The 27,829-nt window shown below is 40.2% G+C and overlaps 2 protein-coding genes across 7 annotated transcripts in view; one reads left to right on the top strand and one right to left on the bottom strand.

Moving 5' to 3' along the window:
* Positions 1-4,580: 4,580 nt before the first annotated feature.
* ccdc28a (coiled-coil domain containing 28A) lies at positions 4,581-13,547 on the bottom strand. Of its 4 annotated transcripts, none has more exons than XM_060933549.1 (7): positions 13,422-13,547; positions 13,135-13,281; positions 12,808-12,980; positions 11,791-11,948; positions 11,528-11,682; positions 5,461-5,483; positions 4,581-5,275 (listed from the first exon to the last, which is right to left on the bottom strand). In XM_060933549.1, exons 3-7 carry the CDS (start codon positions 12,972-12,974, stop codon positions 5,218-5,220), a joined length of 561 nt encoding a protein of 186 aa, XP_060789532.1. In that variant the 5' UTR covers positions 12,975-12,980; positions 13,135-13,281; positions 13,422-13,547; the 3' UTR covers positions 4,581-5,217. The 4 variants fall into 4 exon arrangements, with proteins under 4 accessions (XP_060789532.1, XP_060789534.1, XP_060789533.1 ...); XM_060933551.1 differs by having other exon boundaries at positions 13,394-13,547; XM_060933550.1 differs by lacking the exon at positions 13,135-13,281.
* Positions 13,548-21,633: 8,086 nt separating this feature from the next.
* The window catches only part of LOC132894156 (synaptosomal-associated protein 23-like), a 210,325-nt gene continuing 204,129 nt past the window's right edge, over positions 21,634-27,829 (top strand). Inside the window, exons 1-2 of one of the 3 annotated variants that reach the window (XM_060933554.1) lie at positions 21,638-21,743; positions 21,951-21,989. In XM_060933554.1, coding sequence (XP_060789537.1) covers positions 21,979-21,989 — 11 coding nt within the window. In that variant the 5' untranslated portion in view covers positions 21,638-21,743; positions 21,951-21,978. Of the gene's footprint in view, positions 21,744-21,950; positions 21,990-27,829 lie in introns of all 3 variants that reach the window. The other 2 variants (XM_060933555.1, XM_060933557.1) reach the window with 2 other exon arrangements.

Raw genomic sequence — 27,829 nt, forward strand, 5'->3', positions numbered from 1 at the left:
AGGCTCCATGTACTGACATCGTGAGTGTCTCATATTTTTGATGAACATAATGAACATGTAATTAAATATGTACTGAAAATAGGGCAGTTCTTCAGAAGTCGCATGAGTTTGTTTTAAAAAACAAATATGACTTCAATTTCATATTAAAATCTATTTTTTCCTTCCACCTGATTGAGTTTGAATAAATGGCATGTTTAGGGAAAGGTAAATATGTTTTAATTATGTTGGTAGAAGTAGAATTATGGAAGTTTTTTTTCATTTACTGTGAAGGTTAAAGGGTTTATAATATCCCAGTGTCATATACTCACAAAACCAACACCAGCTAAATTCAAATGTTATTTACAGAGTTGTTTTTGTTCATCAAGTGAAGAAAACCTTTTGCTTGTAAAATTGTTTATTTAAAACAAGACCTTCTGGTCCCAAAGCTACTTCTCTAACCTTTAAACCATGGCTTCCCCATAGCATGGTCAGGTTTTCTTCTTTCTCACTGGATTATTACAGTGGTGCTTGAAAGTTTGTGAACCCTTTAGAATTTTCTATATTTCTGCATAAATACGACCTAAAACAACATCAGATTTTCACACAAGTCCTAAAAGTAGATAAAGAGAACCCAGTTAAACAAATGAGACAAAAATATTATACTTGGTCATTTATTTATTGAGGAAAATGAGCCAATATTACATATCTGTGAGTGGCAAAAGTATGTGAACCTCTTGGATTAGCAGTTAATTTGAAGGTGAAATTAGAATCAGGTGTTCTCAATCAACGGGATGACAATCAGGTGTGACTGGGCACCCTGTTTTATTTAAAGAACAGGGATCTATCAAAGTCTGATCTTCACAACACATGTTTGTGGAAGCGTATCATGGAACGAACAAAGGAAATTTCTGAGGACCTCAGAAAAAGTGTTGTTGATGCTCATCAGGAGGGAAAAGGTTACAAAACCATCTCTAAAGAGTTTGGACTCCACCAATCCACAGTCAGACAGATTGTGTACAAATGGAGGAAATTCAAGACCATTGTTACCCTCCCCAGGAGTGGTCAACCAACAAAGATCACTCAAAGAGCAAGGCATGTAATAGTCGGCGAGGTCACGGAGAACCCCAGGGTAACTTCTCAGCAACTGAAGGCCTCTCTCACATTGGCTAATGTTAATGTTCATGAGTCCACCATCAGGAGAACACTGAACAACAACAGTGTGCATAGCAGTACTGCAAGGAGAAAGCGACTGCTCTCCAAAAAGAACATTGCTGCTCATCTGCAGTTTGCTAAAAAGCAAGTGGACAAGCCAGAAGGCTATTGGGAAAATGTTCTGTGGACGGATGAGACCAAAATAGAACTTTTTGGTTTAAAAGAGAAGCATTATGTTTGGAGAAAGGAAAACACTGCATTCCAGCATAAGAACCTTATCCCATCTGTGAAACATGGTGGTGGTAGTATCATGGTTTGGGCCTGTTTTGCTGCATCTGGGCCAGGATGGCTTGCCATCATTGATGGAACAATGAATTCTGAATTATACCAGCAAATTCTAAAGGAAAATGTCAGGACATCTGTCCATGAACTGAATCTCAAGAGAAGGTGGGTCATACAGCAAGACAACGACCCTAAGCACACAAGTTGTTCTACCAAAGAATGGTTAAAGAAGAATAAAGTTAATGTTTTGGAATGGCCAAGTCAAAGTCCTGACCTTAATCCAATTGAAATGTTGTGGAAGGACCTGAAGCGAGCAGTTCATGTGAGGAAACCCACCCACATCCCAGAGTTGAAGCTGTTCTGTATGGAGGAACGGGCTAAAATTCCTCCAAGCCGGTGTGCAGGACTGATCAACAGTTACCGGAAACGTTTAGTTGCAGTTATTGCTGCACAAGGGGGTCACACCAGATACTGAAAGCAAAGGTTCACATACTTTTACCACTCACAGATATATAATATTGGATCATTTTCCTCAATAAATAAATGACCAAGTATAATATTTTTGTCCCATTTGTTTAACTGGGTTCTCTTTATCTACTTTTAGGACTTGCGTGAAAATCTGATGTTGTTTTAGGTCACATTTATGCAGAAATATAGAAAATTCTCAAGGGTTCACAAACTTTCAAGCACCACTGTATGTGACTGTGCTAGGTGTCTCATGGTTTCAGCCATATTTTCCTTCCAAATGAGATGGCGGCAGTGTTGAAGGGTGTTGGGGCGTATCTAGAAAATGATTGGCAGGTGGCCTATCCAAATACAAACAAGAAAGGAAGTTTTCCAAAATAGTTTTTCTCACCCACATAACACACTTGTGCATAGGCCATAGCTTAAAGCATTTTTAATCATGTTCTACATATTTTCTCCAGGGCATTTGTACTCCTAATAAGAAAAAATTACTAAAGCCAGCATTGCACCTTTAAATAATGTATCATCATCAGTTCAGCCAGAGCTGAGCTGCATGCCTCTTCTTCCATTCTTCTCTGTCCTTCATACATGTAGCCAGCTCTGTGGTGTTCTCCAGTCCCAAGTCTCTGTTTAATGTATGGAAGACGGTTGTTGGAGGGTGACCTCTCCCCCTGTGAATGTGTAGTGGTTCCCAAGTTGGCTTGCTGGAAGTTCTTGATGTCTATAGGAATGACCAGCTAGTCTGAGGCTTCAGTATGCAATTTTGGTGGATACTCTGAGGGGATCCCCATATCACTCATTTAAACTGATAGTAAATAAAATGTGATTAGAACTAGAGCGCATCTATACTGATATTAGTATTGGTCTGATACTGTGCTCATGATCTCATAGCCTGGTGCAGTGTGTAAATACAAACTTAAGTAAAATGTAGATGTGCTCCAAACTGATTCTTGTGTACTGGAGAAGTCATCAAATGAAAATGGCAAAAAGAACAATCATTTCATTCCTGCTGCTTTCATCTCAGTCCAACTAGCGACCACATCTGTTCCAACACCATACTAATACTGATGCCGCTGATAGCTGTCTGACATATTCCATTTTAAGCGATCCATCAGTTATCCCACTGGGCTTTACACAGAGAACAAACATGCCAAGAAAACTAACTGGTTTCCTTACAATTTACTGATGCCTGAGTTCTTTCTTTGTTAGACTATAATTATTTTAGTAATGTGACTGGTTCACCAGTGTCTTCTTCCATAAAGCATTCTTTCACACTATAACAGTAAGGGAACAGGGTTAGGTTCACTGCTGGGAAAACAGGTTTCCTTTATGGATACTTCCAGAAAGTAATTTTTGACAGTATATTCCAAATAATAATGTACTACAGCCCCCATACTCAAATAGCGGCCCCCGGGCCATTTTAGGCCCCCGGGGGGTCTATTTCTGGCCCGCGAGCTGTTCTGTGTGTGTTTTTTTTAAATTCGTTTTATTTTTCAATCGCGCTGTCCGCTCTTATTTTGAAAGAGCGCCCCTCGCGCTGCGACGAGATGTGAGGATTGCCTCCATGGCAACGATAAACAAATAGCAAGGCTAATCTAAGCCCTCGCAAAACTCCAGACAGTCAGTTTACCGGCCGTAGCCACAATGGCATGCTCGAAGTTTGCACCAAAAAGAAAACTGGACAGCGAGAACCGCCAATTCCAACCAGAATGGACAGAAAGGTTTGCGTTCTTTCTTCCACCGTCCAGCACTCGACCTTTGTGTTTAACCTGCCAAGAAAGTGTCGCGGCAATAAAAAGGTAAAAATAAAATAAAAATGCGGTATTGCAACCGGCTCACTAATGAACATACACATCAGTGTGTCTCCCTGGCGATCACACCATTCAAACCAAGGCTCCAAACATTGGCCAAAGACACACGAGGCCATTTCTCCCATTAAGCAATATTGAGAGTGTGAGTTAGTTCTTGAGTTTGTTAACCAAAGCACAGAAAATGGGCAGCTTGAAGGGTATTTGTTTTGGATTATTAACAGGGTAATGTTTTATTCAGTTATTTATTTGTTTTATTTATTTTATTCAGTTATTTATGCCCAAATGAAAAATATATTTTTATTTTAGGTAGGCCCTAATACTGTTGTGTTCAATGACAAGGAAACGTTAAAATAAATGCGTTACATTATTATGGCATGTATCAGACACATTCTCAATAAATGGCCCTTTGAGTAAATGAAAAAAAAAAAATGTGGCCCCTCATCATTTCTATTTGAGTACCCCTGTACTACAGTAATCTACATGAATCAATGTGTTTGATTTAAAGGTACAATAGTTGATGTTTTATATTTTCATACTTGCCTCCTGTCAGTCATTTTATAGACACTCAACCTGATAGTACATCAGTTTACATCGTTGGGGCAGAGCTTCGTAAACATAGGTGGGAATTGGGGATAGAAAAAAAAACATTTAAATTTCAAACCCAACTACTTCACCATTACAGACCTAATCTTATCGACTACACCTTTCAGACATGTGTAAATCTGTCATTATTATCTGAACTTGGATTGTAAATCTGTGGTGGATTCACTTTGGAGAATGTTGTCTCACTTGTAATTACATCTAATGAATAAATGAACGTAGCCTGTATTTTATTTCTGAACATGTGCAACACTGTAATGGAGTATTGCAAAGTGTCAGGACAGAAGATGAGTGAAGTAATTAAACTTTACTACTTTAATAATGGCATCAAGAAAACCAAGCCACATAAACCACCAGCATTCAATTTAAGACCACTTCACTTTGAAATAAAATACATTTGTACTACAAGACTATTATTTAAAAAAAAAAAATTCTATTGAGTAGTCTCATTCACACAAACAGTTTCTCTGCGTATTCTCAAACACTGCATTAAGGCAAACACTCCTCAGCTTTACTAACAGCAACATGTTTCCCCACACCTTTCTGTTAACAAAGTCAAAACACAGTGTTCAATAAAATACATAATATTTAAAATCTTTGTAAAGATGTATAAACATGTTTAAAAAGAAAGATGCTTATTAAATAAAGTGAATAGTGATGTGCATTTTGCAAACATTCTCGTATTGCACAATTATACCGTAAGGCAATATTTAAGATCCAACATTCAGATTTAGTAAAGATACAGAAGTATTTTCTGGTCATAAACTCATATGGGTAAGAGAGTTGAAAAATATGATAATGTTGGGTTATGTGCAATTTAAGACTCAACTGTGAAAGTAAGCACGTTCACAAATGCAGCAATACTGATGCTGTTTCTCTGTAACAGATGGACTGTGTGATCTACGGTGGGGATCAGGACCACAGCGCTTCAGATGGTGGAGGACGGTCTGGGGGCATCTTGGTTATCAGCAAGGTTTAGCTTTTGTCTGGAGAATCGTGGTTGAGGAAATTTCACAAGCCAGCAGCTAAGATGGCGTATTACAGCTATTGTATGAAATAAATAAAGACTTGAGGAAAGGGGTAATACTTTGGGGGGGACCTTCAGAATTTCAAAGATTAAAAAGTCAGAAATTTATTGGAAAAAAAAAGAACTTAAACATTGAAAGGATACATTGAAGAACTCAACTCTTCCAGCTGTGGAAAACAATATAAACATTTTCAAAGATTAAATGGTGAAATGAAGTTTTGCCTTTAAAATAGATTTCCTTTAAAAAATTTTTTTCAAAATTTATGTACATTCTGTAATTCCATAAAGTTCTCAAATACATGTTAAGTACTTGTTTAATAATGTTCTGTATTAGGTATCAGAATGCAATATACTGCATGTATTTAGGCAGATGTGAAAAGAATTCCCAAAGTGTTGAGATCTGAGAATCGCCTGCTTCTATATACACTCATCGGCCACTTCAGTAGGAACTTGTTCTTTTTCTCTCCTCCTGTGTAAAGACCACAAGCGGAGGCCATCCACATCTGATCTGCTTTAATATCAACAGATCTTCATTTAAGGTACGTGAATCTTTTCATCATGGCACACCTTCAGCCTGTTCAGTGTGCTGAGTGCAGGATGTTTAGTCATTCTTCCTCCGTCGCTAGCGATAGCTCTATTAGCTTTACTTGTGATAAGTGCAGATTAGTTAGCTCTCTGACGGAGAAGATTACAGTGCTAGAAGCGCGTGTCCAGGCTTTAGAGCAGGTTAGTGAGCGTGAGAACAGTGTAGTTTCTGTTAGGGAAAGTCTGGACGCCCTAGGTGGAGTTAGCAATCCCCCAACTCTGGCATTAGAGCCCTTACAGCGGGGCGAATGGGTGACGGCTCGGCGGCATAAGCGTAGAGCCAAAGCTACCGCTGAGGCTCGCCCACGGGAGCACCACTCCTCTCCGCGTCACGTGCCGAACAGGTTTGCTCTCCTTAGTGATGCACCCACTGAGAAACCTGAAAGAGCTCTGGTTATAGGGGACTCTATCATACGGCACGTGAAATTAGCTCAGCCTTTAGGGGCACCAGCAGCTTTAGTCAGGTGTATACCGGGAGCCAGGGCACCGGACATAGCAGGTAATCTTAGGGTCCTAGGCAAGCACAGGTTCTCAAAGATAGTTATCCATGCAGGAGCTAATGATATATGCCTTCGTCAGTCTGAGGTTACTAAGAGTAACTTTGTAGAGGTGTTTAAATTAGCGAAGGCGATGTCCGATGCTGTAGTATGCTCTGGCCCCATCCCAATGCGGCGTGGCGATGTAGCTTACAGCAGGTTATGGTCGCTGAACTGCTGGCTGTCCAGGTGGTGCTCTGAAAACAGTGTGGGCTTTATAGATAATTGGGCCAATTTTGAGGGCACTGCTGGCCTGTTAGGGCAGGACGGTATCCATCCCACTCGGGAAGGTGCTGCTCTCATTTCCTGCAGCATAGGTCATAGTCTCAGAACAGGCCTAGTTAATTTCTGACAATCCAGAGCCAAGGCCAGGGAGCAGAGGAACAGGCTAAACCGACTGTCTGCTAGCTGCACAGAGTCGTCACTCAGGGCCCACTACATCGAGACTGTGTCTGTTCCCCGAGCTCAACAAAAAGGTAGAAATTTTCAGAGAGTTTGTTCCAGTAACCTAATCAATATAAAATTAGATCATACTGACTGTACAGCTGCTGCCAGCACCTTTGATCTAAAGGTGGGGCTATTAAATATTAGATCTCCTACATCTAAAGTGCTAATGGTTAATGAACTCATTACTGATCAGGAGTTTAATGTACTGTGTTTAACAGAAACATGGATTAAGCCAAATGAATATATAGCATTAAATGAAGCGAGTCCTCCTGGATACAGTTATATACACCAGCCTCGTCTAACTGGCAGAGGAGGAGGCGTCGCGGTTATTTATAACGATTATCTAGGTGTAACACACAAACCTGGTTATAAATTTAATACATTTGAAGTTTTTCATACTCATAATGTATGTAGCCTCGAAAAACAAGTCTACCCAGTTAATTCCATTGCTTATTATTTACAGGCCCCCGGGGCCATATTCTGAGTTTCTTTCTGAATTTGCAGATTTTATCTCAGATCTGGTTATTTCCTGAGACAAAGCTTTAGTTGTCGGAGATTTTAATATTCACTTCGATAACCCAGAAGACCCTTTAAAAACAGCGTTTGTGTCCATCTTAGATTCAGTCGGGATTAAGCAGAATGTCATAGGACCGACCCATAATGGTGGTCACACCCTTGATCTAATACTAACATTCAGATTAAACGTAGACAATATAGTCATACTTCCACAGTCTGAAGTTATCTCAGATCATTGTCTCATCTCATTCAAAATATGTCTGAGTAATAATATATGCACCTCACCACGCTACTGTATTAAACGTACTTTCACGTCAACTACTGCACAGAGCTTTATAAATGATCTCCCAGAGCTGTCAACTTTGATTGGGTCACTGTCAGCCCCTGCAGAACTTGATCAGGCAACTGAATGCTTAGAGTCAACATTCCACCATACTTTAGATAATGTAGCTCCTCTAAAAAGGAAAATGGTCAGAGACAAAAAATTAGCACCCTGGTATAATGATGACACTCACACATTAAAACAGACCACTCGAAAATTGGAACGTAAATGGCGTCAAACAAAATTGGTAGTGTTCAAATTAGCTTGGAAGGAGAGCTTCCTGAACTATAGAAAAGCTCTTAGTGCTGCGAGATCAACATATCTCTTCTCCCTAATAGAAGATAACAAAAATAATCCTAGATTCCTATTTAATACTGTAGCAAAATTAACCAGGAATAAGTCCACTATCAACACATGCACACCTGCAGTATGTAGTAGCAACGACTTCATGAATTTTTTTAATGACAAAATTGAGAATATCCGACAAAAAATTCAAACTACTAATTCAATGAAAGTGACCTTGTAGTTAACAATATAACTGTATCAGATCATCAGTTAGAATGTTTTACTCCCCTAAAAGAAACTGAATTACTTTCATTAATCTCTACATCAAAAGCCTCAACTTGCGTACTAGATCCCTTACCGACACATCTATTCAAACAGATAATGCCTGGAGTAATTGAACCGCTTCTAAAAATAATAAATTCTTCTCTTACGATTGGCTATGTACCCAAATCCTTTAAACTAGCAGTTATCAAACCCCTGATTAAAAAACCTGACCTTGATCCCTGTCAGCTGTCCAATTATCGGCCAATATCAAACCTCCCCTTTATCTCCAAGATCCTTGAAAAAGCTGTGGCACAGCAGTTATGCTCATATTTACATAGGAATAACATCCATGAAATGTATCAGTCAGGATTTAGACCTCATCATAGCACAGAGACAGCACTGGTTAAAGTAGTAAACGACCTACTGTTGGCGTCTGATCAGGGCTGTGTCTCGCTACTTGTGTTGCTTGACCTTAGTGCAGCATTTGATACCACTGATCATTCCATTCTTCTGGATAAACTAGAAAATGTTGTGGGAGTTAAGGGAATGGCCCTCTCCTGGCTCAGGTCTTATCTAACTGATCATTATCAGTATGTTGATATAAATGGTGATATTTCTAGACGTACTGAGGTAAAGTTTGGTGTTCCACAAGGTTCCGTCTTGGGTCCACTGCTTTTTTCTCTATATATGTTACCTCTGGACGATATTATTCGTAAACATTGTATTAGTTTCCACTGTTATGCTGATGACACACAGTTGTATGTCTCTGCAAAACCTGATGAGAGACACCAGCTTAATAGAATTGAGGAATGTGTTAAGGACATTAGACACTGGATGCTTATTAATTTCCTTCTGCTTAACTCTGACAAGACTGAAGTACTTGTGCTAGGACCACATACAGCTAGAAGTAAGTTTTCTGATTACACAGTAACTCTGGATGGCCTTTCTGTTTCTTCACGTGCAGCAGTAAAAGACCTCGGAGTGATTATTGACCCCAGTCTTTCATTCGAAACTCACATTGATAACATCACCCGGATAGCTTTCTTTCATCTCAGAAATATTGCAAAGATAAGAAATTTAATGTCATTGCATGATGCAGAAAAACTAGTCCATGCTTTCGTTACCTCCAGGTTGGATTATTGTAATGCCTTACTGTCTGGATGTTCCAATAAGTGCATAAACAAGCTCCAGTTAGTTCAAAATGCAGCAGCAAGAGTCCTTACTAGAACTAGAAAATATGACCACATCACGCCTGTCTTATCCACACTGCATTGGCTCCCAATCAAATGTTGTATTGATTATAAAATACTACTATTGACCTTTAAAGCACTAAATGGTCTCGCACCACAGTACCTGAGTGAATTTCTGCTCCTCTATGACCCGCCACGCCTACTTAGATCAAAAGGTGCAGGCTATCTGCTGGTACCTCGTATAGTGAAGGCTACATCAGGGGGCAGAGCCTTTTCTTACAAAGCCCCACTGTTATGGAACAGCCTTCCAAGTAATGTTCAGGAATCAGACACAGTCTCAGCATTTAAGTCTAGGCTGAAAACATATCTGTTTAGTCAAGCCTTTTGTTAATGGTGTTTATGAGGTAAAGGAGTAGATCTGGAGGGTCCTCAGACATAGAGTGTTTTGGTAAACTGGGATGTATGGATGCTGTCAGTCCCCACTCGCTTGCTCACTCGAGTTTGTTGACGGTGTAGTGGCTGGCTGCTTTATGTCCCGGGGCTCCCTCATGCCTGTGTTACCTTCTGGCTCTCTCCTTTTAGTTATGCTGTCGTAGTTAGTTGCCGGAGTCCCTGCTTGTACTCGGTACAATATGTATACTGTTCCTACTTATTCAGGTGACATTGGGCATACCTAACCACCTGTATTTTCTTTCCCTCCCCCCCACCCCAAATCTGTCCCTCTGAGTTACATGGAGTCAACAGGAAATCTTTTGGTGGAGACCTCGACTGGCTATCGTAGCCTGCAGGGAATCGGCTGTCAGACATTCTGTCGCATGTCCCAGACCCGGTGAAATGCAACTGAATTTGTCTTGGCCAGCCCTAAGGGTCCCATCTGCATCTCATCATTGCTGAGGAGTGTGCTCCAATCAAGCATCCAGCCAGAGCAGGTCATGATATTTTTTACCATATTAACATGCCATTGTTGTGTGTTATGCCTGATGTAAAGACTCTCGTCTCTGCGAGCCTACCACACAGATTTAATACTTGTCATTTTTAGGGCATACCTAACAACGTGTTTTCTTTCTCTCTCTCTTCCCCCCCCAATCAGTCCCTCTGAGTTACATGTTGATCCTGGGATTGAGATGCTGGCCTCTTCTGCCCCTCGGACCTGCTTAATCCATCCTGGTGCCCTGTGTCTGGTCGGAGTTTTATCGCACCGCTCCTGTGAAGGACGGCCCCATGAGGACAGTTGAGGATTATACCTGTTAAAACTGTTAATATTATAGTCAGGCTGTCTGTTGTTGCCCAAATGAGGATGGGTTCCCTTTTGAGTCTGGTTCCTCTCTAGGTTTCTTCCTCATGTCGTCTGAGGGAGTTTTTCCTTGCCACCGTCGCCACAGGCTTGCTCATTGGGGATAGATTAGGGATAAAATTAGCTCATGTTTTAAGTCGTTCAAATTCTGTAAAGCTGCTTTGCGACAATGTTTATTGTTAAAAGCGCTATACAAATAAACTTGATTTGATTTGTTCTTGATCCTAAGATTCCTGTTCTTGGCTGCAGGAGTGGAACCCAATGTGGTCTTCTGCTGTTGCATGCTGAGATGCTTTTCTCCTCACCACGGTTGTAAAGAGTGATTATATGAGTTACTATATCCTTCCTGGCAGCTCAAACCAATCTGGCCATTTTCCTCTGACCTCTCTTATCAACAAGGCATTTCCACCCACAGAACTGTCACCCACTCAGTGTTTTTTGTTTTTCGCACCATTCTGTGTAAACTCTACAGACTGTTGTGCGTGAAAAACCCAGGAGATTTGAAATACTCAAACCAGTTCATCTGGCACCAACACAGTAAAAGTCACAGAAATCACAATTTTTCCCTTTCTGTGGTTTGAAGTGAACATTAACTAAAGCTCTTGATTTGTATCTGTATGATTTGATGCATTGTGCTGCTGTCAAGGGATTGGCTGATTAGATAACTGCATACAACAGCAGGTGTATGTGTGGTTGTTCCTAATAAAGCAGCCACCAAGTGTACTTCACAACTATTAGGAACAGATTTACAGACATAATTATTCAAACTTACGTTCAGTAGAAGTTTGTCCATATTGGTATCACAAGCAAGCTTACGCTGGTCCACAGGCACGTCATCCACTTCTGCATTGAGGTCGAAGTGCAGCCGAGCAAGTTTCTCCTGCATCTCTCGAACATGCTCCATTTGATCAATGGAACACTCGTTGCCTTGTTTACAAAGAGAAAGATCCAGGGGTTTTTCTCACTTTGGCAGAAGTTAAGAAGCATTGTACCTGTACTATACCGTATCAACATACAGTTTAAACGCCAGCTTACCAAAGGCCTGAAGTTTTCCTGAGTGGAAGTCATTCAGGAGGCTCAGCAAGCCTTTCTCCATCTCCTGCACATCAGACACGTCTGTGAGGAAGGAGTGCTGAATAGGAGCAGTTTGGTTACTCAACTGACTCTGTAGCTTCGGCTTATCTCTCACACCTCTGCACATCATCCAAAAGAAGTGTTATCAGTCTTTTTTTGAATTACACTTGCATGTAATTCCAACCTGCCTGGACTGAAGAACTCGAATGTCCTGCATAGAGCCCTGACTGAGCTCAACCCCAGTGAACACCTTTGGGGTGAACTGGAACTGGAGCCTCAACATCCCAACATCATTGTCTGATCTCACTAATGCTCTTGTAGCTGAACTGAACGAACACACATCCCCACAGCCACACCCCAAAATCTACTGGAAAGCCTTCCCAGGGGAGAAGAGTGGAGCTTATTATAACAGTGAAGGAGAATAAATCTGGAATGAGATGTTCAACAACGATATATGACTATGATGGTTAGGTGTCCAAATATTTTTGGCTGTACAGTGTATAAACATTACTAAATGATACCACACCATTACTAGTCATCTACACTTACCCAGAATGGGAAAGAAAAAAAACAAAACAAAAACAACTCAGCTCTACCATGGGACTGGGTTATATGCAGGATCTGACTCCAATTAATTAATACATGTTAAAAGAGGCTAATCTACATTACTAAATTCATAAAAACATGTTCTTCCTCTGTCCACATGGGTTTCTTCTCACCTCCCAAAAATATGCTTGTACCTGGATAGGTGTAAATGAGTGTGAGTGTGTGTGCACTGTGGTGGACTGGAATCCCATTCTGGGTGTATTCTCATCTCACACCCAGTATTCCAGGGATAGGTTCTGGATTCATTGCTTTGGCCATGATAATATGGATACCGAAGATGACTGAATGTTTCAGCCTTACAGCCAGGCTTTCATAAAATTTCATTTGAATCTAATTTAATATGAGACAACAGCCAAACCCAATGCAGCTCACCTGCGAAATTTTGTCTTCTGGTTTAAGTGTGTGCCGGTGAACCCAAAAGTCCTGTTGCTGGAGCTGAGGTTCTTTCGTGCAGTGACCTGAGGAGGAGCCTGGTTGGCCGAGGGTCTTGGACTTTTTCGTTTCATTTTCCTCTCCTCCATTTTGCCCAAGTCCAACATCCAAATCTTGAATAAAGGCAAAAGTGGGAGGATTAATTACGAGTACACTTTACAGGATGATGTGACCTGATGAGGGAAGAAGCAGTTAGTCAAGGCTAGTATTCATCTCATTAGAAAATATTGTGTCAGTTTGTTTCAGTAATGTTATTTCTGTACAGACAGGAACTGCTGGTGATGATGATTATGAAGATGTCTCTTTTTAGCTTCTGGAATTGTTTTGTTTACAACCAGAACTCGGATATTGAGAAGACTGGAACCAGACTTCAGTTTTCACCTTGCTCGACCATTATTATTACCATGATTGAGCCTGAAATCACATCAGGAAAGAAATCTATTCAGCTGTTTATCTCCTTTCTCCTGCACATTTTTGTGTGTATAGTAGCTAATATATTAATCATTAAACCATTCATATTACGTACACAATAATAGCGAAAGATGAACCTTTACCTCCAACTGTAAACTTCTCCGTTAAACCGAATAAATAGATTTATCGAAAAACATCCCTACAAAATCTGAAAGGACTCTTAAAACGCCTCTGACTGAAAGTGAATTTTACAAACGCTAGTTCCTTGTCGCGTTATTGTGACGTCACGTCCTCTTGGTCTCAGGAGAAAATATAAATAAGAAGCAAAACATGAAGTTGTTACATACTATGATTGCCATAGAAAAGTATTGATCAGTTCCTTGATGCAGAATGGCATGAAAGAGATATCATTGGAAAGTGTACTGGACATGGGGACAAATGTGAAGGGCAAACGGCATTTGATCAAGTTTTTACGAGATTCTGGTTTATATAACAGAATTTAGTTCTTTGACCGATTAATACTGTAGGTGGCAGCAATGCAACATATTGGATGCCAGCTGCCGTAAAACTCCGAAGAAGAAGTTGTTATATAATATTTTGTCAAAAAATATTTATTATAGAAAAAGGTTGCCTTTAAGAGTTGTTTTATTCATATTTTATTCGCGGGTCAAATTGACTTCAGTATCTACATCTGTGTTTATGGGGGACAGAAAACACACCTTATCAAATATGCCGTCAGCATCTGTGTAATCAGATAGGAGTGTAAATAAAACAATACAACAAGTCTACTTCTCTAAGCAATTGGTGTTAATTGATATTTCACTGTTTTATTCTGGAGTTACAGTGGTGCTTGAAAGTTTGTGAACCCTTTAGAATTTTCTATATTTCTGCATAAATATGAACTAAAACATCATCAGATTTTCACACAAGTCTTAAAAGTAGATAAAGAGAACCCAGTTAAACAAATGAGACAAAAATATTATACTTGTCATTTATTTATTGAGGAAAATGACCCAATGTTACATATCTGTGAGTGACAAAAGTATGTGAATCTTTGCTTTCAGTATCTGGTATGACCCCCTTGTGCAGCAATAACTGCAGCTAAACGTTTCCGGTAACTGTTGATCAGTCCTGCACACCAGCTTGGAGGAATTTTAGCCCATTCCTCTGTACAGAACAGCTTCAACTGTGGGATGTTGGTAGGTTTCCTCACATGAACTGCTTGCTTCAGGTCCTTCCACAACATTTTGATTGGATTAAGGTCAGGACTTTGACTTGGCCATTCCAAAACATTAACTTTATTCTTCTTTAACCATTCTTTGGTAGAACAACTTGTGTGCTTAGAGTCGTTGTCTTGCTGCATGGCCCACCTTCTCTTGAGATTCAGTTCATGGACAGATGTCCTGACATTTTCCTTTAGAATTCGCTGGTATAATTCAGAATTAATTGTTCCATCAACGATGGCAAGCCGTCCTGGCCCAGATGCAGCAAAACAGGCCCAAACCATGATACTACCACCACCATGTTTCACAGATGGGATAAGGTCCTATGCTGGAATGCAGTGTTTTCCTTTCTCCAAACAAACACTTCTCATTTAAACCAAAAAGTTCTATTTTGGGGCGGCACGGTGGTGTAGTGGTTAGCGCTGTCGCCTCACAGCAAGAAGGTTCTGGGTTCGAGCCCCGGGGCTGGCAAGGGCCTTTCTGTGTGGAGTTTGCATGTTCTCCCCGTGTCCGCGTGGGTTTCCTCCGGGTGCTCCGGTTTCCCCCACAGTCCAAAGACATGCAGGTTAGGCTAACTGGTGACTCTAAATTGACTGTAGGTGTGAATGTGAGTGTGAATGGTTGTCTGTGTCTATGTGTCAGCCCTGTGATGACCTGGCGACTTGTCCAGGGTGTACCCCGCCTTTCGCCCGTAGTCAGCTGGGATAGGCTCCAGCTTGCCTGCGACCCTGTAGAAGGATAAAGCGGCTAGAGATAATGAGATGAGGTGAGTTCTATTTTGGTCTCATCTGTCCACAAAACATTTTTCCAATAGCCTTCTGGCTTGTCCATGTGATCTTGAGCAAACTGCAGACGAGCAGCAATGTTCTTTTTGGAGAGCAGTGGCTTTCTCCTTGCAACCCTGCCATGCACACCATTGTTGTTCAGTGTTCTCCTGATGGTGGACTCATGAACATTAACATTAGCCAATGTGAGAGAGGCCTTCAGTTGCTTAGAAGCTACCCTGGGGTCCTTTGTGACCTCGCTGACTATTACACGCCTTGCTCTTGGAGTGATCTTTGTTGGTCGACCACTCCTGGGGAGAGTAACAATGGTCTTGAATTTCCTCCATTTGTACACAATCTGTCTGACTGTGGATTGGTGGAGTCCAAACTCTTTAGAGATGGTTTTGTAACCTTTTCCAGCCTGATGAGCATCAACAACGCTTTTTTCTGAGGTTCTCAGAAATCTCCTTTGTTCATGCCATGATACACTTCCACAAACATGTGTTGTGAAGATCAGACTTTGATAGATCCCTGTTCTTTAAATAAAACAGGGTACCCACTCACACCTGATTGTCATCCCATTGATTGAAAACACCTGACTCTAATTTCACCTTCAAATTAACTACTAATCCTAGAGATTCACACACTTTTGCCACTCACAGATATGTAATATTGGATCATTTTCTTCAATAAATAAATGACCAAGTATAATATTTTTGTCTCATTTGTTTAACTGGGTTCTCTTTATCTACTTTTAGGACTTGTGTGAAAATCTGATGATGCTTTAGGTCATATTTATGCAGAAATATACAGTAGAAAATTCTAAAGGGTTCACAGACTTTCAAGCATCACTGTAAATTATCTCATCATAACTTCAGTCACTTTCAAGAACCTGATCAGTATTATGCTGGATTTGGAGCCCATCCTGGGAACACTGGGCGTGACATGGGATACACACTGGACTGTGTGATGCCAGTCCATCACAATATACCATGCACACACATTTGTGCACTCATGGGGCGATTTATCTTTGCAAGTTCACCTACTGTAAGGTGACCAGATTTCTGAAAGAAAACTGGGGACATTTTCGGTTCAGCAGTGAAAATATTATTAAAATATCTAATGTTTTAATTTTTGTAATAAAAGGGGGGACCTTTCTGGTTTTCATGTATTTTGATCATGCATTGCATAAAAACTGGGATTTTCCTCACTGAGTGCACTGTTGGCCTATTCTGCAACTGCTTTAGGTTAACATTAATTAAAGACAAGGTTAAAAAATCTGGTATGGTTACATAGTTTAGATTTATAGACTCTTAAATTGTAGGCTAGCTGAAATAGATGTTTTACACCCATGCAAGTAAATATATTAAATTGATTACCATATATCCATCCATTCATCCATTAGTAACCGCTTATCCTGTACAGGGTTGCGGGCAAGCTGGGGCCTATCCCAGCTGACTATGGGCGAGAGGCGGGGTACACTCTGGACAAGTTGCCAGGTCATCACAGGGTTAACACATGGAGACAAACAACCATTCACACTCACATTCACACCTACGGTCAATTTAGAGCCACCAATTAGCCTAACCTGCATGTCTTTGGACTGTGGGGGAAGCCGGAGCACACATGCTGGAGCTGGAGCTGTCCCTGGAATTGTCCCCGTTTTTAACCAGGAATGACAGACCTGAAAAAAAAAACAGAACAAAAAAAAACCCCAGACTGAAACATCTACCAGATTTCAGCAGACGCCTCACATATTGCTTTGTGGGTCACTCTAAGACGGACTCAGGCCAATAGCAGAGATGTTCTAGAACAGTGTTTCTCAACCACTGGGCACTGGCCTGGGTTTTTTGGTCTGTTTTTTTTCCAGTTCTGTCGTTCATGGTTACAAACAGGGACATTTCCAGGGACAGCTGCAGCTCCAGCTCCAACTCCACCACCAAAAATGGGGACTGTCCCTGGAAAACGGGGATATCTGGTCACCCTAACCTCCTGCCATGATTTTGGGATGTGGGAGGAGACTGGAGAACCCAGAGGAAACCTGCATGCATAGAAGTGCCAGATAAACAGTAACCCGAGCTCAGGATGAAACCCAGAACCCACAGCACCACCTCAACTGATCATGTCCTGTATAATAAACATAATAATAACTCATATTAAATCATGATCATACAGTCTAATCATAAATATGACTTTTGATGTGTTGTGCATTCTGAGATGCTTTTCTGCTCATCACTGTTGTAAAGAGTGGTTATTTGAGTCAAAGTAGGCTACTTTTCAGCTGGAACCAACCTGGCCATTCTCCTCTGACCTCTCCTGTCAACACGATGTTTGTCCTGCACCAGTCTGTGTAAATTCTAGAAGCTGTTATGTATGATCAGCAGTTTCTGAAATAATCACACAGGCCAAAGTCAAAGTCCATGAGATCACATTTCTTCCCCATTCTGAAGACTGACATGAATATTAACTGAAGCTTTTTGACCTTTATTTTTTTAAATTGTGCTGGAGGATATGCAGTGTATAGGTGTTATATTTTTGCCACAAACATTTTGCTTGTCATAACTTCGAGTTTTAGTTAACCCCGCCGACAGTAGTCGGAGGGGTTATTATTTTCACCTGCGTCAGTCTGTGTGTGTGTGTATCTGTCTGTCTGTCTGTCTGTCTGTCTGTCTGTCTGTCTGTCTGTCTGTGTGTCTGCAAGATATCTCAAGAACCAATGGATCGATTTGGACCAAATTTTGTACATGTGTTGCCAATCACCCAGGAAGGAAACCATTAAATTTTGGAGGTCAAAGATCAAAGGTCAAGGTCATGGCAGAACTATGAAATTTTCGCCCAATGTATTTTAATAGGGAAAAGGCGGGGTTTGCACTCGTTAGAGTGTCCCTGTCTAGTTTCACCTGCGTCAGTCTGTGTGTGTGTGTATCTGTCTGTCTGTCTGTCTGTCTGTGTGTCTGCAAGATATCTCAAGAACCAATGGATCGATTTGGACCAAATTTTGTACGTGTTGCCAATCACCCAGGAAGGAAACCATTAAATTTTGGAGGTCAAAGGTCAAAGGTCAAGGTCATGGCAGAACTTCGAAATTTTCGCCCAATGTATTTTAATAGGGAAAAGGCGGGGTTTGCACTCGTTAGAGTGTCCCTGTCTAGTTTTATTTTATGATTCTAGTAAGCGGCGGCACAGTGGTGTAGTGGTTAGCGCTGTTGCCTCACAGCAAGAAGGTCCGGGTTCAAGCCCCGTGGCCGGCGAGGGCCTTTCTGTGCGGAGTTTGCATGTTCTCCCTGTGTCCGCGTGGGTTTCCTCCGGGTGCTCCGGTTTCCCCCACAGTCCAAAGACATGCAGGTTAGGTTAACTGGTGACTCTAAATTGACCGTAGGTGTGAATGTGAATGGTTGTCTGTGTCTATGTGTCAGCCCTGTGATGACCTGGCGACTTGTCCAGGGTGTACCCCGCCTTTCGCCCGTAGTCAGCTGGAATAGGCTCCAGCTTGCCTGCGACCCTGTAGAACAGGATAAAGCAGCTAGAGATAATGAGATGAGATGAGATTCTAGTAAGCCTTCTTTGTAGCTTCTCTTCCATCTTAAGCATCAGCTTGTATTAACATTGTGTTGCCTGTAACCTCTGGACCTCTGTAACCTTAATTTTCTATGGAGGAATGCATGTTAAACAGGAAGAGTGTGCTTCTCACAGTTTGAAGAGTTTGTCGCTTCCCATTGTTATTATTGCAATAGTCATGGCATGTTAAGAGTATTGTCACAGTAAGTCATGTCATATAGAAAAGAGAACTCCTTTATTGTCATCATACAAAATTAGACTTTCAGCTCTCATTGCTGAGAAATAGAAAGATGTATATATAGTATATACAATATAATAGTCACAGCTCCAGAGTCCTCTGCTCGACCCTGACTTCTGCCTGTGTAAGGTTTCTCTCCATGTCCATGTGGTTTTCTCTGGGTTCTCAGGTTTTCTCCTACCTCCCAAAAACATGCCAGCAGGTGTACTGGTTAAAATAAACGACCCCTAGGTGTGAATAGGTAGGGTTAGGGTGTGCAAGATGTCCTGCAATTGACTGGTGTCCCATCCAGGGTGAATTCCCTCCTTATGCTTAGTGTTCTTGGGATTCACTGCCACCCTGATCCCAATAAAGAAGATACTGAATGTGAGTAAGAGTGAGTGAGCCAAAAGTAAGGGTTCTCTCGAGGTAATCCAGTGCTGGAAATGGCAAAATATAAATTTGTTTTATATAATTGTATTCATAATCCATTACCCTGCTCAAAGCAACAACAATATAAAATATACCAAACGACAAAGTAAGGATGGTGCTGTTAGCAGAGGGCAGTAACATTCTTATTGCTAGTGTCCGAATGACAGGTGTTCTCAAATATATATGTCCTCCTTTGCTGATAATAATAATAATAACGGCAACAACAACACTAATAATAATAATAATAATGATGATGAAATGCATGGATTCCAGTGTATAGATTCACTTTACAATCTATTTAAATAATAAAGCACATTATTTAAATGTGTGCAACATTTCATCTTTTTATTAGAGCCAGCCAGATATATATATATATATATATATATATATATATATATATATATATATATATATATATATAAATTTCTGAACTTTCCATCCAGTAAGCAATTTTTTAAATTAAAACTGTCATTAGAGTCCAGCTGGTAATACTTATAGACATAATAATCTTAAAATGGTGTTACATCACTGTAACAAAATTATAAAATCGCAGACCCTCCTATGCTTCATGGGTATCTGGGTTTCCCTGGTCTCCACTTTGAGAACCATGAGTCAACAGGACAAGTTCACAGCACTGGTCTTGGAGTAGCCCTGTCCTGCACATTCTTGTGTTTTCCCTGCTCAAACACATCCCAGTTAGATGAAGGGTTTGTGTTTGGAGAAGTGAAAATCTGCAGGAAAGAAGCGACTTCAGGACTAAAGTTAGTAAACTATAATCTATAGCCATGGCTCTTGAAGTGGACCCATCAAACACAGTACTGTGCAGAAGTCTTGGGCACCCTATTTTTTTCATACAAATTTTGTTATAGATTTCTATTTTATGACTTCTACATTGTCAGTACAAAAACATTTTAGAGTTCCAAACATTCATTTTCCAGCAAAAAATTGTTGGAAATCCAGGGAAAAAAATGTTTGTATCTGAGCAGAATATTACATAAGAAACCACATTTCAGATGAAAAAAGAAAACATAATGAAGGCTACTGGGTTTTGCTGAAAAATTAAGAAGCAAGTGTGACAAAGTGTCCAGAAGAAATGTGGCTAGTTCTGCAAGGTGCTCAGTAAAACCTACAGCTCATCTCTTTATAAAATTGCACTCATTGTACCTGAGACTACAATTGTTTTTGGGTTTTTTTTTTAAGCAAAGGGTCATCTCACACCAAATATTGACTTTGTTTAATTTATTATGACTTACTGTTATTTATAGTATTTTTTTAATGTTGAAACATTTCATTATTTTTAAGCCATTTTTGGTCTACAGCATTTCTTTACATCTGCCTAAGATTTGTGTACAGTACTGTGTGTCTAGTGGTCTCTGTACTGCTTTTTATACATCACACAACGGTGGTGGATATTACTCTCAACAAATAGCATTTCTGTTGTGGTTATTATTTAATTGTCATAGTTGTAAGCTTCATTGACTGATAAACTCAAGGAGTTAATCTAATACTATAAAACTAGATAGAACTCGATGCCAACGGCGTCGATGGGGATGCCTCCGCCTGGTAGACTACAAGCCTTATTAAGTTGTGATTAGGGGATGGACATTTGACCTCACAGTAATCTTGACCTGGTGAAATTACTTGTATTAGCCTTGGAGATACTGTGTTCACAAGGTTTTCGGACAGACATTTGACCTCATAGTGACCTTGACCTTAGACCTTTTGATCTCAAAATCTAATCAGTTTGTCTTTGTCCCCAAATGCACAAATGGTGAAAGTTTGGCGAAATTCCTTTCATTTGCCTTGGAGATATTGTGTTCACAAGGTTTTCGGACAGACATTTTACCTCACAGTGACCTTGACCTCAGACCTTTTGATCTCAAAATCTAATCAGTTCATGCTTGTCCCAAAACGCACAAATGGTGAAAGTTTGGTGAAATTCCTTTCACTAGCCTTTGAAATATCGTGTTTACAAGATTTCGGGACGGACGCACGGACAACCCGAAAACATAATGCCTCCTGCACCTTAAGGTGGCGGAGGCATAACAAGTAAAAAATAGCATGCCCTGTGATCATAAGGAGGTCCCTGGGCATTCTGTTACTCAGGGAGATGGAGCTGAGTCCCGTTCACGCATGCGCAGTACGTAATGGATCTCATATGACCGGACATGCGCAGATAGGTGTTACTTGTTTGAAGGAATTTGGAAAGTTGAAGGCAGAGTTTACGCTTAACTTGGACATTAAAGGAAACCTCTGATTAACTCTACAGCAGTAAGTAAAAGTCTTTTTGAACTCCATAACGTTTATCATACAGGATAAAAAGATTGATAATATTGCCTGCGTCCTGAAAATAAGGAGGAACTAAACTTGTAGCTAATTACAACGACTATTAGCAATGCTAACTTACTAGCAGGAACTAAAACTACCGGAACCGAGTGGTTTGGTTTGACAGTGTAAACAAACAAATCTTTTTGCCAGTTAGAGAAAAAGAAGACTCCGAAACAGAATGAGCAAACAGTAAGTATGAACATCTGGAGTAAAGCAGTGGTGATGGGGTAAGAATATGTCACTGTGTATTTCCGCACTAACGAGTGGGGTGTTGGTGACAGGGTGTGTGTGTGGGTCGTTCCATGTCAAATCTCCGAATGCTCCCACTCGACCATCTCAGATTTGGCTGAAAAAATTCCAGGAGGTTCACACACTTCCCAATAGGAAAAGTCCCAAATTTTAGCTCCCAACTTCTTATAGTTTTGTCATAAATATTTTTGCAACTAACCTCGGACCCGTTTTGAGCAGTTTTTGGGGAGCCACTTTGAGATTGCTGTATCTAGAAAAGTATTTAAGCTAGGTCCTTCAGATTTTCAAGGGTCAAAATCTGGCACCAGTACTTGTAGAATATGGACTTTTTCATGTGTGCTTTTGGTTTATCATAGAATTCTGGGGGCTTGAATTTGCTCGGAAATTCTACACTACGCTCTGTGGCAGCATATTTGAAGGACTGTGGAAAGTGCAATTTCAAAGACAGAGGCTTGATATTGCACATACACCTTCCCATATATACTGTGTACTTTGTATTCTAAAACTACCCCTCTGCCATTAGTGGTTTGAAAGATATTAAAGTTTAAAAATGGAAAAAATTAATTTGGTCACGTTTTTGGCATGTTATAGCAAAAAAAAAAAAAAAGACAGCATTGACTGTTTTAGAAAGATTAGATGTCTGTTTTTAACATAACCAAAATTTGTGATGGTGTTCTGCCTTATTTTTGCAAGATGATTTTTTGAAAAATGTCGTGTTCGCATAGATGCACAGCATTCATGGCCTATGAAAGCATTTTCAAATGCTAACAAAATGCCCTGAATTTATGACCCACAGCTTAAACTCAACAAAATGCTTCATTTGGTTCATGGTAAACTATACCTGAAGGATAACCTATATGCAACCTTTAGATACTGAAATATTGGAGCTCTAATATGAGTGAAAACTGAAACTTGTTTTCATTACAACATTTCTGTTGTACCATAATTTAGAAGAAAAAGCAAACTGTATGCTTCAGTTAGTATTTATTCATGATAAAGTCTTTGACAGTCCAACAGAATTATGATTTATTTGACACTTATTGAATTTATTAAATTTATTATAAAGCTGGTAACATTGGGACAACTCTTGTAAATTATTTGAACTCTTTCATGAAAGTTTCAGATGCTTTGATGTCACATTCCTTAAGTGTATATACACATCCAGTTGTAGTGCTAGGAACATTTTATTTTAGAGATTCTGTTGCTGTGCGCGCGCGTCGGGGGGGTAATGCGTCGGGGGCTAGCGCGCGTGTGTCGAGGGCTAGCTCTAATATGGGTGAAAACTAAAACTTTTCATTACAACATTTCTGTTGTACCATAATGTAGAAGAAAAAGCAACCTGTATGCTTCAGTGCGCGTCGGGGGCTAGCGCACGTCGGTCGGGGGGGGGGTAGTGTGTCTGGGGCTAGCGTGCGCGTTGGGGGCTAGCTCTAATATGGGTGAAAACTAAAACTTGTTTTCATTACAACATTTCTGTTGTACTGTAATTTGGAAGAAAAAGCAACCTGTATGCTTCAGTTAGTGTCGGGGGCTAGCGCACGCGTCGGGGGGGCTAGCTCTAATATGAGTGAAAGCTAAAACTTGTTTTCATTATAACGTTTCTGTTGTACCATAATTTAGAAGAAAAAGCAACCTGTATGCTTCAGTTAGTGTCGGGGGCTAGCTCTAATATGGGTGAAAACTGAAACTTGTTTTCATTACAACGTTTCTGTCGTACCATAATTTAGAAGAAAAAGCAACCTATATGCTTCAGTTATGCCCCTTTTCCACCAAAGCAGTTCCAGGGCTGGTTTGGGGCCAGTGCTTAGTTTGGAACCGGGTTTTCTGTTTCCACTGACAAAGAACTGGCTCTAGGGCCAGAAAAACCGGTTCCAGGCTAGCACCAACTCTCTGCTGGGCCAGAGGAAAGAACCGCTTACGTCAGCGGGGGGGCGGAGTTGTTAAGACCAACAACAATAACAAGACCGTGAAAGATCGCCATTTTTAAGCGACGAGAAGCAGCGGCTGTACAAACGCGAAGTCATCCATTATTGTTGTTGTTGTTGCTGCTGCTGCTTCTTCCGTGTTGTTTTTGCTTCGATATTCGCGCCAAGGTTTAAGCAAACGTAGCGACGTAACTGACGTATACAGCGACGTAATGACACATACAGCGACGTAATGACGTGGCACCGCGAGCGATGGAAAAGCAAACTGGTTCTCAGCTGGCTCGCAAGTTGAACGAGTTGTGAACCAGCACCAGCACTGGCCCCGAACAAGCCCTGGAACTGATTTGGTGGAAGAGGGGTATTCGTGTCAGGGGCTAGTGCTTGCTTGCGTGCGCGTCGGGGACTAGCTCTAATATGGGTGAAAACTGAAACTTGTTTTCATTACAACAGAAATTTAGAAGAAAAAGCAATCTGTATGCTTCAGTTAATTTCGGGGGCTAGCTCTAATATGGGTGAAAACTGAAACTTGTTTTCATTACAACATTTCTGTTGTACCATAATTTAGAAGAAAAAGCAACCTGTATGCTTGTTAGTTTTTAATCATGATAAGTCTTTGACAGTCCAGCAGAATTATGATTTATTATTTATGACACTTACTGAATTTATTAAATTTATTATAAAGCTGGTAACATTGGGGCAACTCTTGTAAATTATTTGAACTCTTTCATGAAAGTTTCAGATGCTTTGGTATCACATTCAGGGCTCGACATTAGCACTTGCCTGATGGCCCGGCGGTGTTTTTTACGTCGTTCGGGCCACTAAATTTGGCCAAACAGTGGCCCGGGCGGGCCAGTACGTTTTCGATACAAATTAACAAATTTTATTACTCATGTTTTACCCAGAATTGTGAAGAAATTGTTTGTAAAATGCACCATTTCGATACGAGATCCGTCATCTTTGTTTTCATCACGCTCCGCTCCGCGGCAGGAGTGTGTTGTCTTCGTGCATCTTCGGAGATGTTCAGTGCTGTTCGGAAGCATCATTTTGGCTTGAAAATAGCATCTTGTAGATGAAGACAGTTGCGGCAAGGAGACCATCAGAACGGTGAAATTCAAATAGAAATATGTTCAAACTCCACGCTCCCCAACCTGGCCAAAGGCTAGGTAAACAGTTTAAATACGATCGTGTTAACGAACGGCTTCATTTTGAACTCGGCAGCCAATCAGAGCGCGTGACATCACGCTCGGTTTACAACTCGCTAAATATGGCGCCGAATCGTAAAACAGCATTTCAACACGCACGCTTTAGCTTCAGATGGTGTAAAATCGTTCAGACTTTGTATATTAATATCAAAACTTCAGGATACACTGCCAAGAAATATGGCTACATGTGTATCAACTTTTAGTGATTAAAGAATGAAGTATAAATGTTGGTTGCTATGACTGAAATAGAAGAACAGATAAAATAATGTGGTAAATTAGATCTGATCCCATATATTATTCAAATATCCAAAGATGATGAAATCTATCAAAATAGCCAAGCTAGGTCTACATTAGTTCATTACAACAAAAATAACTATTCCAGGGTTTCCCATACATAGACCATAGTGTGGCGCACCTATCGCTACACAATCAGACTCGTGATTTTGGAAAAAAAAAATTCCATTGCGTATTGTTCCGTTCATTCATAGTGCACTTACTTCTCGTTCACGCACGCGCACACAGACAGAGAGAGCGATGGAGAGGCGTGTACACAGGTCTGCCGTTGTGCATATAACCCGGTGTCACGGTCTGATCGGGTGCTGGTATAAATTTACCATGCGCATGCGCAGACCGATTCCCCCCCCCCGGATCAACTTCCGGGAGGTCTAGACTGGTGGTAAATTCAGACCGTGACACCGGCCTTATTGCATTATCCTGTTTACATCACACAGGGTGGGTTACAGGCAAAGCTTATTCTATAAACAAGTTAGTTGCATGGTGAGGCAAAGTTTAGCTTATTCTAAAACTTATACAAACAATTGTTAATGTAAAACAGTAATCAACAGCATGTGCTAAATGAACAGAGAACAAAAACAAAGGAAATTTTTAAATGTAACTAAGACATTGATAGAACAAGAAATGCAAACAATAAAATATCAATGTGAACAAAGATATAATGTTAGCAAAATATGAATAATCTTATTTTCATTAATTTCATCGTAAAATGCACCAGAATGCACGAATATGAATTGAAAAATCAAAATTTTGTAGTGTGTGCACATGTGTGTCTGGGGATTGGTGCGCGCCCGTCTGGGGATCTTGTGCAGAGACTCGGATTGTTTTGCAGGTCAAGGGGCCCCTCCTGGGAAAAAACGGGCCCATTTCTACAATGGGGGGCCCAGTGATTATCCTTCAGTTGAAGTGAACAATGAACAGCTGGGGCAGCCCAGGGGCTGTTTTTTTTTTTTTTTTTTTTTTCTTCTCAATTATTATGTTTTTTTTTTGGTATTAGAAGCCATATGAAGCAATGTAGGTGACAAAAATCAATGCTTCAACCAAATATATTGAGATATTGTTTAATCAGTGGCAATATTTTGGAATTCATTCACAGGCCACTATATATCACATCTATATCTCCTTGTAAATTATAATTTACATTTTGTTAACTTGTTTTCAGTTTGGTGTAGGTCTATAGTAGTAGTCACCAGTAGTAGTAGTAGTAGTGGTGGTTGATGTTGCAGTAGTTGTTGTAAATCTAGTATGACTAATTACCTTGGGTATCAGGGGTATCGTTTTTTTCAGGTGAATGTACTCTCTTTCTGCTGAAGAATGACAAAATAGATGTATTTTTCTTTTTTTTCTTATCCATGTTTTCTTGTCTCTTTTGAATATTCGTACATAGACCGTAAGACGCCACCTAGCGAAAGACTTGGATCAGGTTTTACTCGCTTGGGATGCTACAAACGGGGCGGCGTAAATACACGAACGGGTCCGAACGGGTTCGTATTCAATATGGCGGCGGTCAAAACAAATTCATCCAATGCTGAAATCTGTTGAATATCCAAATAATTATGTTGGAAGTTGCATATTTGTGCAAGATTTTCGATATTGAGACCATGAAGTCATCAAGTAATACCAGTCCCCCCAGGATTCCGCGGGACTTTTTTGTGATTGTTGCAATTTTCTCTTTTTGTGATTAAAATTGAGTGATATGTTAAATATTAAGTTATTACTGAAAAACTATTGATTAAAAAAACAAAGACACTGAGAAATGGTCCTATAAACAACTTTACCAATATAAAAGATTACCAGGACTACAAAAATGCAGAAAAATAGGCTTTACTTATCCAAATGCACCTGTTGGTTCAAAAGTTAAAGTGCATAGAACCTCACAGCACAACATGAAGTTACCTTAAAATATAATATAAATGCCTCAGCTTTCATGTAAGAAAACTATTAATACTAGTACTGTGTGCAGGCAGTCTCTCCTGAAGACTAAATTAAACAATAATTATAAGGTAATAAAATAAATGGCTCAGGCTTCATAGAAGAAAAAAAACAATTTGATCAGAATCTCACAGTATGATGCTGAAGCTGCCTAAACAATGGAAAATAAAATACCATTTTGGTAAAAATATTGGCATCCATTAATTTATTGTATTAAGTAAAAAAATGTAAAGTGCACACAGTCCTTCACTGTAAACATAACACACTTTCAGTAACAGAATTTAAGCCTATATAAACACTGACTCGCACATAATGTAATGGGGCCAGATATTGCTGATGTTTTCCAGCCCCAAATATGTTCAAAACCTGCCAAAATCCACTTAAAACCGCCCAAATGGGCGGGAAACTGCCCAATCTGGCAACACTG

The sequence above is a fragment of the Neoarius graeffei genome, chromosome 11, assembly GCF_027579695.1.
Source record: "Neoarius graeffei isolate fNeoGra1 chromosome 11, fNeoGra1.pri, whole genome shotgun sequence".
In the NCBI taxonomy this organism is placed as follows: Eukaryota; Metazoa; Chordata; class Actinopteri; order Siluriformes; family Ariidae; genus Neoarius; species Neoarius graeffei.

What these genes read in the sequence shown, in the direction of transcription:
- ccdc28a (XM_060933550.1), bottom strand. Translation starts at nt 12,974, where the DNA reads ATGTTGGACTTGGGCAAAATGGAGGAGAGGAAAATGAAACGAAAAAGT. An exon ending in CAGAAGACAAAATTTCGCAG is followed by an intron (nt 11,949 to 12,807) that starts GTGAGCTGCATT and finishes GATGATGTGCAG; the next exon opens with AGGTGTGAGAGATAAGCCGA. An exon ending in TGGACAAACTTCTACTGAAC is followed by an intron (nt 5,484 to 11,527) that starts GTAAGTTTGAAT and finishes TGTTTTCCACAG; the next exon opens with CTGGAAGAGTTGAGTTCTTC.